Source organism: Centropristis striata, chromosome 8, assembly GCF_030273125.1.
Source record: "Centropristis striata isolate RG_2023a ecotype Rhode Island chromosome 8, C.striata_1.0, whole genome shotgun sequence".
In the NCBI taxonomy this organism is placed as follows: domain Eukaryota; kingdom Metazoa; phylum Chordata; class Actinopteri; order Perciformes; family Serranidae; genus Centropristis; species Centropristis striata.
Genome location: NC_081524.1, coordinates 34716452 through 34732327, shown reverse-complemented (window position 1 = coordinate 34732327; position 15876 = coordinate 34716452). Strand labels below are relative to the sequence as shown.

General features: G+C 39.9%; 1 protein-coding gene across 1 annotated transcript in view; it reads left to right on the top strand.

Annotated features, from left to right (window-relative positions):
- The first annotated feature begins 15529 nt into the window (after window positions 1–15529).
- Window positions 15530–15876, top strand: part of LOC131975637 (A disintegrin and metalloproteinase with thrombospondin motifs 16) — a 61941-nt gene continuing 61594 nt past the window's right edge. Inside the window, exons 1-2 of the mRNA XM_059338330.1 lie at window positions 15530–15619; window positions 15768–15858. Of these exons, the coding sequence (XP_059194313.1) occupies window positions 15530–15619; window positions 15768–15858 (181 nt within the window). The remainder of the gene's footprint in view (window positions 15620–15767; window positions 15859–15876) is intronic.

Below are 15876 nucleotides of genomic sequence, written 5' to 3'. Positions count from 1 at the left end.
GTGTGTGAACATGTGTATTTCAGGCGTGTGTGTGTGTGTGTGTGTGTGTGTGTGTGTGTGTGTGTGTGTCATGAATAATAAAGCAAAAATCCAATTTCGCCAATATGTGATTAATAAAGTAAAAACATATATTAGTCATAACAAAAAAGTAATAACATATATTGCAAAAATATTGAGCCAAACTGATTGGATAGAAGCAGAGATCAGCCATGATGGATGGATGGATGGATGAATGGATGGTATGTCAGCCATGATAGACAGATAGGCATGGCATCCAAACAAAAAATGCACTCATCTCTCACACTGATTAGACATAGAGATAGAAAGAGAACTGAGGAATAGACAGAGGGATGAGGGATAGAGAGATAGAGGGATGAGGGATAAAATGATAAAGGGATAGACAGAAAGATAGTTATGCCATGGTGGCCAGGACAGATAGATAGGCACGGCGGCCAATCAAAAACACAACACAGACTTAAAGAATATAAAACTGACACTGGTCCAGCAGGAAACACTGTGCAGAGAGTGGACTGATCGCTGGAGAGGTACCAGTTCACCTCCGGGACACTGCAGAGGTGCCTTTGAGCAAGACACCAAAACCATATCTGTTTGGAGCATCAACTCTGTGGCATCACTTCACAACTTATGCACGTCTAGAGGTCCTGTGTGTGCATTTGTATATTTCAGGTCTGTGTGTGTGCAAAAATGAATTTCTCCAATGAGGAATCAATAAAATAAAAAATATTCTAATTTAAACTATGCAACAGAAGTAGATGACAGTTACAACACAGCAGCCATGATTTTTAAAAAAAAGAGATAGATAAAGGGAAGAAGGATACATAGGGTGATATAGCATGGAGGCCATGTTATATAGAAAAGTAAAGCGATTGCCATGGCACGGCGGCCATGTGTAGAAGCCAACCAAAAAGCACAAGACTTAAACAAAAAGGACACTTACTTTTTGGAGAGCTACCTGGAAAAAATGAATAAATAAAAATGTTAGAAGTAAATCGATAAAACACTGCAAAAAATACACTAAATAGACAACATGGTTTCCCTACAGTAGCTTGGTATTGTCATACAGATCAGGTTAACATAACGTAAGTCAGAATTGACAACACATCGACCATAAGATTCACGTAACAGTTATATTTACTTTAACACTTAGATAGGTACTATTCATACTACTTTTTTATCCTAAATAACACCGATGCTACAACAGGCTAAATATTAAGATGAAAGCAACGTACTGATGTTTACGAGGTTCAGTTTATAAAGGTCAAGCATCAAATCAAATCAAATCAAAATCAAAATGACTTTACTTATGAAAGTACATAATAGTATATAAAAGTACTTTATTCCCGAGGTGAAATTCAATTAGTCTGGTAGAATCTCTTGAAGAATGAGCCAGCCTGATGGCTGTAGGAAAAAAGACCGCCTTGCATCTCTGTGTCTGATGTACAAACTGCAAAAAATGACTTACTTTTTGTTCTTCATGAATAAAATCCATCTTCCTGTGGCCTGCAGCTTCTCCAAAGACTCGATGGCCAGTTCAAGCTGTTCCTTTTTTATCAGTTCGAAAATGCTGTCAGCTTTAAAGTTCAGTTTCATTCCCACGTAGTTAACGCGTGGGATAGCTGTCGTCCTTTTTCCGCAGATTTAGTAACAGGTAAGTGCTCTCCATTTGCTTTTAATTTCTTTTGTCATTCAGTGCAGAAAGGCCCTAATTCAGTCTGGGCACATTTTATTGATTCAACATGTTCTAGAATGTAGAAAGTGAACAACCTTATTAACTTAAACCACTTGTTTGGCATGTGGGATTTCAACTTCCCGGGGAAAAATGGCTTCCTGAAAACTGTGTATTGGTGAGGGATTGGCTGCATAAGGAGGCGGGACTAAAACTCCAGCCAATGAAACTGTCACAAACATTTCAAACAGTCTCCCACTGCTATCCCACTGGATGCCTCATGTTTAAATCCTGTAAACAGGAGCTACATCAGGGGCACGTTCAATCTCAAAACAATGTGCATCTTTTTTATACAGTTTTTGGGTTGAAATGTTTCCTTGAAACGGTACACAACAGACTTTTCGTTTTTCTGTCATTAGATAGGTGTGTCAGACATGTTACCCAGTAAATGTATATAAAATGCATTACTTTACAAACGTTTCAATCAGGGGTGAATGCAGTCCCTTCAAGAGCAGTTGCTTGGGTGTCGTGGGGCACGTTCAATCTCAAAACGGTGAACAACTTTTTGCTGTTTTTGGGTTGAACCACATGTTTTCTCTAAACATGTTAAATGAGGGTGTGTTGAAGGTATTACAGTTGATTTGAGACACTAAAAAATAGTATATTGTAAAACATTTCCCAAATATGGACAGTGCATTAAGCCTACCTTGGGTAGAAGACGTCAGGTGCAGTACTTACATGTGTTTTCTGGCCATTTACTCTGTGTATTTTAACAGATCTTTTTTTTGTATCAGTTGTGATATTTATCACAGCCTAAGATTAGCATTTTATTAACATTTGGTAAAAATAAAGGCAAACTACTTTGTGTTAACATAATATAACATAATAACAGACAAGAGCCACATGGAGAAGGTGGGCACTTTTGTGCATGTCTAAGGCCTCGTTCAGCCAAAATCCGATTTTTTTTGGAACTGGATGGCTCTTTTGAAGTCTGAACAGTCACAAATCACATGAAATCAAATTTTTGCAGACCGGATCGAAACCACCTTCGGGAGGTAGTTTTCTAATCGCATTTGGACAGATGGGTCTCAGTCTGAACCGCTCAAAACACTCAGATTGGTTTTGACTGTCCATGACGTCACTCTACGTGGCACACATAGCGCGGGCAGCGCTGAGACGAGGTGTCCACCGGCAGCCACGCCCGACTCATACGGCCCGACGGGGGCGTCCATCCGCCCGGTTTCTCCCCTGGTGCATCTGAGATGTTCTGCACCTCTACTGGACAGAGATAAGGCCAATACACTGAGGTGACCTGCCTCCATCGTGTTTGTTGTTGTTGTTGTTGTTGTTCTTGTCGCTGTCGCAATTACATGACATCAGATGCTCTGACGCCGTAACTACAGCAACCTCTCAGATCAGTCAATAATGTGGCCCAGTTTGAACAGAGCCATATCCGATTTGGACACTTGTTAAAAACAGTGTGGACAGTCAGATTTGAGTAGGAATCTGATTTGAATCAGATTCGCCTGCAGTCTGAACGCGGCCTAAGTCAGAGTGCAAGGATGTGCAGTAGCAGTCACCTGTACAGAGATATGCAGAAATTATTCTGTCCATTTCAAAATGCCCATGAACTTAACAGCATACATGATGCTCACTAAGCTCTGAAATTAGCTGATAGCAAAGCAGCTGTGAACTGAATAAATGTGATTTCTGGGCATCTAATTCAAATACAATCATGAGTGGAACTGGAGCACAGACAAACCAATCATGGTCCTCCAATATATTTGTTTAATATGTTTCTACAAGTGAAAGCAATTTTTACGTCCCACACTTGTTTATCCAGATTTCTGAGGTCTGCATATTTTTCTACAGCGGGTGATAGAAAGTGACCCCTCTGTTTGCTGTCTCCTTTTGTCTCCAGAGAAGTGTCTTACTGTCTGCTCCAAATGTCCACCAAATGAAGAAGGTCAACATGTGTGACTTTCACAGGCCATTTCATTGAATAAATGCTCTTGTCAGATTGCCCGGTTAAATATTATTTAATACATGAGTCGGTTTAAATGCTTAAGCACAATGGATACATTTTCTGCAGTGAGAGGCACTTTCTTCACATTGTTTTTGCTGATTTCAGTGCTTTGCACAGTCTGTTCACATCTTTGTGTCATAATCAATTCAGGTTGCATTATAGTTAATGCAAAGTGGAAAAACAGTCACCCTGTCTAACATCATGACAATCTTCTTTGTTATCCAGACAGGAAAAAAGGGGACTAGACTTTTGTTATATTAGCTAAACAGGAAAAATAGAATTGTATTATACAGCATTAATTTTTTGCTTGCTGTGAGGAAGAATGATTGGTGACTTTTTTTTTCTTCTTCTTTCGATTGACACCTAAACATTGGGGAGCTTCTCTTCTCATGAGGGTCAGATACTGTTCTTATATATAATATATGTAAAAATATTTTTTTTAAAAACTGTTGTTCAATGCAGATAAGTATGCATTCAAAGGGCATGGTTCGTACATTTTACAAGCAGTTCTAATGGCAAATACCCACTGGGATTTTTTTAATTTAAGTATTAGCTTTTCAGAAACACGTCCTATGTGTAAAGTGTATATAACAGACTAGCAAAACAAAAGCTTTTCTTAAAGGGGCACAGGACTTCAGCTCTTTATTACATAATAGCATTAGCTTTAATATCTGTGTGACTGACAGCAGTTGACTTTGTGGCTGCCTGGCAACAGCAGGAAGATACCTCCTGCATTTCTACTTATACAAATTTTTCATAATCAAAACGGATACGTGCACCTCACATTTCATGCTTACAATGCACGTCAGTGTGTTTAAATGTTACCAGGAGAAATTGCAGTCAAGGTTAATATAATCAATGGTTGGAAATCATCAAAAGGCTCAATTATTTATAAAAGGACTGCTTTAAAGAAGCACAGATCAGAAGTGCAATAAATTACTTGACATCTGTGTGTCATAACCTATGGTTAGATTTTATTATACAGGGTTTTTTTTTCTCATCCTTCCAAAAGAAAATGTTGTCTCTGATTGTCAGATCCGTCTCGCTTGTCAGCATTAGATCTCTGTCATCTTTTATCTTTGACCCAGATCGAAGGTAGGAATGTGGTTTTTACTAGTGGAGACATGGATATGTAAACTCCCTGCACTATGGGGTCAGAGGGCATGAAACATTCCAAAGGAAACCCTTCTTAAAACTCATAATAGTGACAGCAGAAATATACTCATAGAGAATTTCTGTGTGATGGCTTTATTTCATATTAATATGTTATGAAATACATTGAAAGGCGGACCTTTTACTTGTGGAAATACCAATATATTTTTGAGATTTGGCTGTTAGTCACTCATTTTTTTCTCATAAAATTTTTTTTTTTTTTTGCACGTTTTAACATGTGTTTGATTCCAAGTAAATACATTCAGTACTGCTAATCAATAATTAGCCAAAAATAAAAATCTATACCCTTTAATCTGACGGCTCCGGGGACATGTTTTCAGTTGCTGTCATTCCCATTGGTTTCTCTCAGTGTTTGATGCTTCCAAACAAATATTTTCAGGTTCACTGACACAGACACTAAGGCAGCCACGACAGCTTCTGTCAACTTGCATCTCAGGACCTTTGAACCTCACAACCAAAATAAAGCTTTGCTTGTGCCATGGATGGTCACCTATTCTGTCACTGATGGGGACACATGCTGACGGAGGCGGTGACCTGTAATGATTGTCCTGTTGCACACGGAGTGTTGTTGTTATTTCTCTGTGTGTGATAAGTGAACCAAAGGAGCCTGAATGAACCAGGAAGAAGGTGCATACAACTTAATGCCTCCTCCCCCTTGTTTTGCACACACATACACACACACACACACACACACATTCTTTTAGTCTCTTTTACACACATTCACACCTGGAAGCTGCAGGTGGGGATTAACTGTCTTGGTCAATGGCAACTCAGTGCTGCTCTGTCACTTTCCCTGCCCAGATTGATCCTGCCAATTTCAGAATCAAACCTGTGACCTTCAAGCCATAAGCTCGTGACACCAATGTGAGGACATCGGCCACTCATGTTTATCAAAGATATGACTAAAAAGGTCCCTACAGGTTGCACCCTAAAAATGTGTCTTAGCTTCTGCTTCCAAATGAACCTTGTTTCACCGCAGCACAATCAAATATGTGGGTTCTGTTGACACCTCTTCTCTTCCTCCCACTGTAAAAAATTAAACTAAAATATCCCGGATAAGGGGGCTGCCATCTTGCACTGATGGCATAATTTGGAGCCAGAGTCTAGGCGGTGGAGCAGTTGTATCAATATTCTATCCAACTCAATCACAGCTGTCAATTGTGACATTACACCACCGTGTATGGACGAATTAAAAACTACCTCAAATGACAAAATCCAAATTTCGGCAAAAATTTGTTTACATGTTACACGTATATATTTTTTTGTTCAGCCCATATTGAATACACCTACATGAAAGGAGCGGGATTTATGACTTATATTGCAGCCAGCCACCAGGGGGCGATAAAGTTGCTTTGGCTTCATTTTTGGGGAGCTGTCATTACGTCCATCTTTGTGTACAGTCCATGTTATTCACATTTAAAATGAAATTCAAGTGCACTAAATATTTACACTTTTAAAGAAGATAGTTTTATACAACTATAAAATATAAATTATACTAAATGCTTAGATTGGTTTTCACTCTCTCTGAATCTCAGTAGCAGGGAACTGCATGACCTCTCTTGATGTTCTGTTTATTTTGACTTGTCTAAAACCTCCTTCATGGCCTTATACATCACCTGCTGTATCTCTTACAGGCTTATTCATGGACACTAATTCATTGCTGTGAGTAAACCTTAGCTTGAATGCCCATTAGTATAATGCTGTTCAGCTTGTCTGCACTTTGAAGAAATTAGGCATTACTAAAAGAACAAAGCCGGACCTTCATAGGGGAAGGTGGGGATTCCTGCAACTACACAAGGCATTCCCTTCAGCCATGGCTAAAGATTAAAAAAATACAGGCTTGGTGTCTCACTGGAGGATAGTTTCATTGTCAATTAGGCCATTGTACCAGCTAACAAAAACTTCTGTGCATGTACAGTGTGTGTGCATGTGTAAAAGTGTGATGAAACTATCATATATTTGACCATAACTCTGATAGTTTAGTCTTGAGCGTTTGCTAATTTCACAGGATTTTGTGGAAAAATACAACTTCACATTCATCAGGGTGTGCTGCTTCTGCACCATGCAGTGTGTGTGTGTGTGTGTGTGTGTGTGTGTGTGTGTGTGTGTGTGTGTGTGAATAAGTGGGTGGTCTGCGAGATTTCCGTACTTTGATTATCCTGGGGGGTGAGGCGAGTTGTTGGTTTGGAGACTGGTGGTGAATTTAAGTTTGACAGCATGATATGCCAACGAAAGGAAATTTTAATCCATATCAGCAAGTTCACTCAGTGCGGCTTTGAGTAGTGCTGCGGTGTCGCTTAATTGTTTGAATTCTTGCTGCGCAAATACAGTTACTGATTTCAGGTGGGTAAGTATGCCAGCACATTGCGGTTATTGTTATATGGAACTAATATTTGCCAGTTGATTAGTTGCACTGAATAAATCCTAAGGTTGAGTATGTTTTTCTTTCAAATGCTTGCTAGTTAACTCTGTCTGTAATCTTCTATCTGATATACTAAAAGGCATGATTCACCATGCTATCCCAACCAAGGTATTTCATTTAACATTGTTAAAACTTGGCCCTTTTCATACTTTGGCTGACCCACATTGGTGCCTGGAAACTGTAGGGGTTCCGTGGAAGTTACTGTGGCAGCCACTGTGTAAGCCCACACACTGTGCATGTACTCTGTGTTGCAGGTATTTCTGCACAGTTTCTATGTGAAGTAAATTAACTCTAATGAAGTACTTAAGGGGAGCAGCAAATGTCTATCAAATATGCAGAAAGATTGGATTCCTATATATTATTTTATGAGAATTCTCTCTTAAGTTATCATGCAAACAGGAGAGGTCGAGGTCCAATTCTAAATATGGAATCTCGATTTTAGTATTGTTGAAACAGAACACATAAACCTCTATCTATTATAGAAATAGGCACATCGACAGGTTTTATTAATTCTACTTGACTCAGAGAGAATCTTTCAGTATGAACACTCACACATAACCTGCAGCTAAATGAGGACTGTTGTTCTTTTCCTCGTCTTCCTGCCAGCAGGTTCAGTTCCACACCACACTATGGACACTGGTGGGTTGTGTGGGTCAGAGACTCTTGGCCAGACATCGGTTCCCACAGGGTGAAACCCCGCCATCAGCGAGCAGACATGCAAATGTTTGAGAGTGAAGCACTTTCCTATGGGTCTGGCAACGTAAAATAGAGCTTCTGTACAGTACAGATGGTGAGACTGGCATCACATTTCTATCCTAGATTTGTGCAATATCCAAGCAGAGTTTGTGGACATAAATGCTGACAAATCCTACATATGTATTACTCACGGCAATATACTGCAAGTTATATATCCAACTCTGATTCAAAAACTCTTCAAACAGGCTTTACAGTCATTTTTCCCTGCCAAGATGAAGGCAGTTATTAAAACTGAACTGCTTACACAATACAGAGGTGGTGAACTTTAGCAGGCTTTCACCCCTGCAGAGTGTCATAAGACTAGCCACTTTGTTTTTAGGTTTCACCCCTCCAGAGATGCTCTTTCTGCCCCAGCGATCACATACAGCTGACTACCAATAATTAGCGCAATTCTTCAGCCCTTCATTTTCATCTTGGGCTCTCGAACCCAGAGAGAGGGCTGCTGTGTTACCAAGTTGTTAATGGTCTTTAATGTAACAGAGCACCTTGTGATAAGTGCAAACAAAGAATATGTGTGTGCAAGTTGCAGTTATGGATTTCAGTGGTTTATCTTGTCAAATAAAAATAAAACACAACATGATTATTGTAATTGTAATTGTAATTTATTTATTTCAAACAGGGACAGCGCACAATAAAACATTAATCTTGTACAACAAGAGAATATGCATTGTGCCAGGTTCTAGCAGATAGCTATTTTCCACCTGTAGTCCCTGGGCAGGTTGATGGAACAATACATAGTATTAAAAATGAGTATAAAAAAAGAAATTGATTAAGTAAAATTACAGAACAAGGCAAAGAGACAATATATAAAATGGATAAATAGAAACATTGAAGCAAGATTCAACAGGACAGGACAGACTGCCCCCCAACACACACACAGACACACACACAATTCATAAATGTGTACACTCTTGTTATCTTAATTACTTAAAAAGGAGTAATCTGTGACCTAAACCATTAAATCTGCAAGTGTTGTAATTAAAGAGCTTCATGCACTCCAACATAACCAGTGTTTTGATAGAACACTTGTTACAGAAAATAATGTGAAACTGATTGGATTAATAGCCCAAACCACTACTTGGAAAGCAATAGATCAACACGATGATTACCGCTATTAATCAGATTAATCAGGAAAATGTCAACTTCATACAGTACCGTGTCCCAATGTGAACTATCACTGCTCACAAGGTCCCTACAAGACCTCCCACGCTGCAACACTTCTCAGACCAACTGATGTAGAGCACTGACATCAGCACAATATATTCACTAATCAGTGGTTATTATGAAGAATAATGCTTGACTTGCTCAGCCATGTCCAATATATTATCTAGTTCAGTGGAAGCTATTTAAAAGCGAGGGGTGAGGCAGTGCAGTTGTGTATTCCAAGTGCATTTTTCCGCTGGAGTGCTGGTGGACCTACAGAACCATCTGCTGTTTTCTGCTAAATTACTGAAACTTCCGAGTCTCCATGATTTTACTGATTGTTGTTTCAACCCAAAAACAAAATTGGCTTAATTTAGAAGTGATTTAGGGTGACGCATTTACAGTAATATTGCTTTAGAAGAGTTAAAATCAGCTTATGTTTGTGCTTTAAAAGGAGCAGGCAATGTGGCTGCCTCTTTTTGGCAAGTCACAGAGTACACAGGCTGTTCTCCTGAATGGTTAGTAATTATTCCCATGTAAAGTAATGCATTGAATTTTGTAGCTATCTCATGAAATTATGTCAGTTTATTGAGGGAAGGTGGGAGGGGAGGTGGCTTTGACCCAGGAGATCGATGCTTGTGTCACGTTGGAAACGTCTTCATTCATGTTCTACATCACCAACGTGACTGCGTCCAGTAGTTCTGTAGTTATTTTAAGCCCTGTACTTTTACTTTTTGTACTTTTTTTCTTAAACTCTTTAAGTCTCTTTAAGTTATGCCTAAAGCTAACCAAGTAGCTCCATATCACAACGTCACCAACATGTTTAAAACAGTGATGTTCAAGTGTTAAAAACGGCAATTGTTATTTTGTAGAATATCATACAAACTGTGTTGCATACATTTTCAGAAGAAATCAAACTGATCCATTCATGAGAATATGTTGCAGTACAATATGTTGTAGAATAAAGTGAATTAGTGATCCTTCTTAAGGAAAACTGTTATAATCATACACAGATTTAGAGATAATAGATCAACTCCCCTGTCTTTTGTTCTTTCACACATCTGACTGTGTTAATGCTCATATGTTGTCCAGTGTCTAGTCTGGCTGCAGTCACACTGCTAAAGAAAAACCATATGTAGCAAAGCACACTGCTGTCCTTAGATTATGCAGACGACAGCAACCACTGTGTATCCTTGCTTGCTGTTGCTCCAGTAGGTGATGTGGAGAGAGCACACTGAATTTTTTTGAGAACTGTTTCTGGTGAAAATGTAATTAAATGCTGCCAAGTTATGTTGGATCGATGGTCAGTCATAGTGTTTTAATCTTAAATTGAACAAAATTCAAATTAAAGCATTATGGGACATTCACATGCCAGGTTTCCACGGTGGCTTATGAACCTTAGCATTTCTTTGAGCCATTTTATTACATGCTACTGATTATTAGCAGGGAGCTATTTTGGAAGTCTTCTTCCTTTTGTAGCTCTAAAACCCCTTCAGTCCAACCAGCATCCAAACCAACTACCCTGTCAGTCAGGTCCTGCGTTTCCTATAGAAGGGATTACTGTTCAGAACAATGTAGACATAGAGTTGAAAGTAAGTCTGCCACTCATCTGACCAACCACCCTTACTCTTCTTTCTACTTTTTTTTTTACCTTCCAAAGTTTTATTCCCAAATGATTCATTTTCCTTAAATGTTCCAAATACGTTGTTGTTTAACCCATTGACGCCTGAAACGCCTGTAAAACCTCTGGGCGATTTTAAAATAAGCCCCTAAAACCTGAAGTTTTTCTGGAAATTCAACAGAAGTGTCAATGCTTCTACTAAATAATAGATTTTTCAGCCTCTGTAGCAGATAGAAATGAAATTCAAAAAGTATTTGAGAGCTTATACAAATACTACAAAACGACGTTTCCGCTTTCCAGGCTTCAATGGGTTAATAGTAGTTTAAAGTTCCTATCTAAAATAAAATAAAATAAACATTAGTCTTAGTCTTGTATGAGTCTAAAATATAAAATAAGATTGATAAATGGATAACTGAGAAAAGGTCCAGCAGTGGCCAAAAGCCATGCCTCAGCACCATCTGCATATATTTAGGGGAAACAGTTGTTTCACTCTGAGCTGATACATCCAAGGTGTATGGGTTACATTCGATAAGGTCAAGACAATAACAGTAAAGTCATCAGTATTCTTCGACAGCAGTACAGAATTTCTGCAAAGCCTGACTAAACCTTCAATCATCAAACTGGCTGGCAACCACCGTCTCCCCTTGCTCCACTCTCACCTTCATCTTCCTCTCCCACCTCCCTTCAGTCTTGCTCCCTGTCAGCTCCCATCAGCCTCCCCTCTGTGATGCTCAGAGAGGAATTTTACAGCTGCTGTCAGCTTACTATTCACACACGCACACACATAAGGACCATAACACACACGCACACGCATACATGCATGTACAGGTTCACATTCACAGACTCACGGAGACACATATGCACATAAATCACACAAAAGAGCATGCACACAAACTCACATATGCTCACCACAAGCGTACACACTCTCTCACACATGTTGCCCTGATGACAGTTTTAGACAGCTAATTAAATTAGACCATGGAGTGAAAACTACCTGCAGAGACTAAAGCAAAAAGAAACTTTTAAGAACCACATTGTGAGTCTTTAGGGAATAGTTTGGCATTTTGGGAAAAAAGCACCTCCTCACTTTTTGTTAGAGTTACATAAAGAGATCAATACAACTACGATATTTGTATGGTAAACATGGACAGAAACATAGAACACAACATAATTACAAAACATAAACACAGAAAGAAGGGGACGTAGCTACCATGATGCCACCCAATGGTTTATATACTACCATTTTGAAGTCTCCAGTGTTGCACTTTGACTGTGGCTATCTTGGCTTTTTGGACTCAGAAGTCTCCATATTTGGATGAGAGGGTGTTCACAACTTGTCTATCATAAAGTAGCTACACCCCTATGCATACTGTGCTTTATCGTCTGTTTCACTCTAAATGAAACAATAATTTACAATATAAACTTCACCATAAACTCCTTAAGAAAATGTTTAATGAGGATATAAATCAAGTAGGGTCGTTTTCTCATAGATTTCTATACAATCAGATTTATTTTTGCACTTTAGCACACTGTAATCGCCCTGCAGGCCAGAAAGAATGCATGATGCATTTCTGCATTCACTTCACTTTTAAGGCCCAGAGGTTGCTGCTTGATGTTAAATAGGGAGCTATCAGGGAACATCAGCAGCTGGCTAACTTAGCTTAGCGTAAAGATTATTAATTGACACATTGTATCTCATTTGTTTAAGCTTTGGGGGTATAAAACTTCACTATTTCTTGGCCAGGCCAAGTTGTCAGGCAACTAGTGAAGACCCCAGGAATTTACACTTTACATTACACATTACAGGCATATTTTGTTTTCTCTGAACAGAACCAGGCTAGCGGTTTCTTGCTGGTTCCAGTCTTTGTACTAAGTTAAGTTACCGTGTAGCTGAGGATAGCTCCATACTTGTGCAGAGTGGTATCAATTTTCTCATTTAACTTTCAGCAACAAGGCAAATAATTGATTTCCCAAAATGTTGAACTTTTCCCTTAAAATCCCTTTCTTCTTAAAACAGCAGCCAGAAAAGTTGCACAAAGATTTAAATTATTACAGATGTCTGTGAGAAAAGATAATTGTTTTTCCTTATTTCAGACCAGTATACAGATCAACTCCTTCTGTAGTGAACCAGAAACTTGACGAATGTTTGCAGCTTGTCTGATGTAAATTGATGCACTGTATGTGTGGTACTAAATGCCTCAGTGTGTGTGGAAATCCATGCTTCCTTTATGTGCCAGCTCTTTGTCTTTGTACATCCCCAGATGATATTAAAGACAGGCAGGCAGACGAACAAGCAGTCAGACAGGCAGGCAGACTGAGAGGCATACAGGAGCTCAGGGGTTCAGAGGTCAAATCACTCACGGCAGCCAGCTCTGTTCGGACTTCTCGAGTGCAATACATACAAGGTCTTCACTTTATTTCTCAATCTGCTGTACCTACACAACCCCCACAGTGAAGCAAACTACTGTCAGACAGTTTCAAAGTTCAAAGCTTAGAAAAATTTCCTATCAGCTGTGTACATGTGCATTCACTGAACAAATATAAAAAATGGACTCGCACAGAAATATGTGAGCAGTATGTTTTCAGGTGCAGAGTGAGTATTGTATTGCAGTGTGTGCACACATGTGTGCGGGTGAGGGGTGTGTGTGTATTAATGTCGGAGGAGGAGGGGCGATATAACCTTAGCAGCAGCTGACACTGTAAAGATTCCCTAAGCCTCCAAACATATGGTAGAAATTGTCTTCATGATGGCATTTTATCGCTGATTAAATCCAGAATTTGCAAACTCAGGCAGAAATCTGGAAGTCAGTTTTGTATATGTATCAGTTTTAAAGGCTTAGAGCAAACAATACTCTCAGGATGACAATATTCTAACATTTACTTTTGCTCACTTCTTATCGGTGGGGAGTTGCATTTTTTAGGAAAGTTGGTTATTTGGTTTCGAGACTGTGGCATTGTCTCATTTATTCTCTTTTAGTCTTTCAAAATAAATAAATCATTCTTGTGTGACACTTTCACTGATTTAACACCACATAGATAGAGCATTTGGAAGATGCCTCAAACACCTACTACAAGCCTAAGGATAAAGTGTCACAGAAAAAGCCCTGTCCCACTTTTCACTCAATGTAATTTATCATAGAGGTCTTCTCTCATCACTCTCTGTAAAATTGCTGACACATGATACTTGGGCTTTCTTTCCTTATCTTCTCAAGTTAAATGGGTATCTGGGCACCTGAATCTGTGGCTAGGATCCATCATATTTTCAAATTGAATTTCTTTTTTTCTATTTATCTGAAGATAAAGAGACAAAGCCCCATCCTCTGCATGTTTTAACTGTCTACATAATAAAGGAAACCTATAAAAGTGCATTGCAGGCTGACACTTGCAGAACAGAGGCTACAGCTTACAATCACCTCTGATGCCTTTCCCTCTGATCCAGATATTCTGACTGAGTGCCAAAAAGATCACACTGTAAACCGTCACACATTTATCTCTCCTGCAGCACAGCAGAACCCTCATCTGGTTTTCTTTTGGGGAGGATGAAATGCTCCAGAATATGAAACAAGGGCTCCCGATCCTTTGGCTCCCACACTCTAAGCACTTCCATGAATGATTGTTGGGAGTTTAGAAATGTTGGCACGCTGCCTATCAGTGCAGCTGCGGAATACGGGAGAGATGGGAGAATGACGAGCGGATTAAACAGGGTCAAAGGTTACATTTTCCGGCCGTGATCCATCACAAATTACTGATTACCTGCTTCAGGGTGTAATCTCCAGATCACGTTTGGGTTACAAAAGCCAGACTACTGAATCCAAATAAATATTTTCATTCCTGTGTATGTATACTTTGAAATGCATCATCAATTTAAAACTACCTGATGCGGAACAAACCTAACAAACACTTGTTATTGCAGTCTCTTTCCAGTGCATGAAAGAGGTAGATGTAATTACTTCATTACCCTGCAAGCAAACAGAGCACTCTGCCTGTTTTCCTCCTTTTATCAACTACATCCTCCTGCAACCTGAGAGTTGCACACAAACCCCATCTCTCAGCACAGGTGTCAAATGTGATTGGCTACAGGCTGCGCTTACCACCCCTCCACCCACACCCCCTTCCTCAAAACACACTCACAGTGCTCAGCAGCTTTGCGTTCAGTCAGTGCTCCCTCGGCAGGCTCCCGGGGGGGAAACAGATTCGGACTCAGTGCGACTTTCATAGAAGTCTGCTATTGCCAAGACGAGACGGAGCCTATTTAAGACAATCACATGATTTCACTGGGAGTCAAAATGGTCCGCGGGGGTCACTGGGTAAAGAGAGAGAGAGGGCGGCAGAGTGAGCCTGTGTGTTAAGGAGAGAGAGAGGGAGAGAGAGAGACAGAGAGAGAGAGAGAGAGAGAGAGAGAGAGAGTTTGGATACTGGTCGGACTGTCTTGGGTGGGAAAAAAAGGAAAATGACTTGCCGGGAGAGAGAAGTTGAGTTCAAGCGATTTACCGCATCGGAATACTGCGCTTGGAAATGAATGGAAAGCAAAGTGGCACAAGTAAAGAAGGCTGCATCTGAAAGTCGTTGATGCCTCATTCACCACAAGTTCTGCAGAGCTGCTGGTGCTGCTGGTGGACTGCTTTATTGAAGCTCTTTGGGTTTCTGGCAACGCGCCTTTGCGATTTAGCTCCAGCTTTTGCGTAAAGGTGACCCGCAGAGATGGCTTTCCAACGGATGTGTACACAGTGGAGAAGCTGGACGCGGCCGATGCTAGTTTTCCATCTCTTTTGCTTTTTCACTCTGAGCAAAGTAAGTCTTACCTCCGCTGCGCCTGTACGCACATGCATGCAGAGCTCATAAAGTTGTCATCACTTCAAATGACAGAGTGCTGAGTTATTTTCCATGATATTTTGCAGGAGACACACACCAAGTCTTATTTACATTTCCTTCCTTGCAGAGCGTGCTTTTGAATAATGATGCTGACAGTGTTAAATCCCACCAAGAAACGTCGGCCCTGCTCCGATCTCTCAATTTACCTCAGCATACAGGTAGGCCTATGTGAAGGT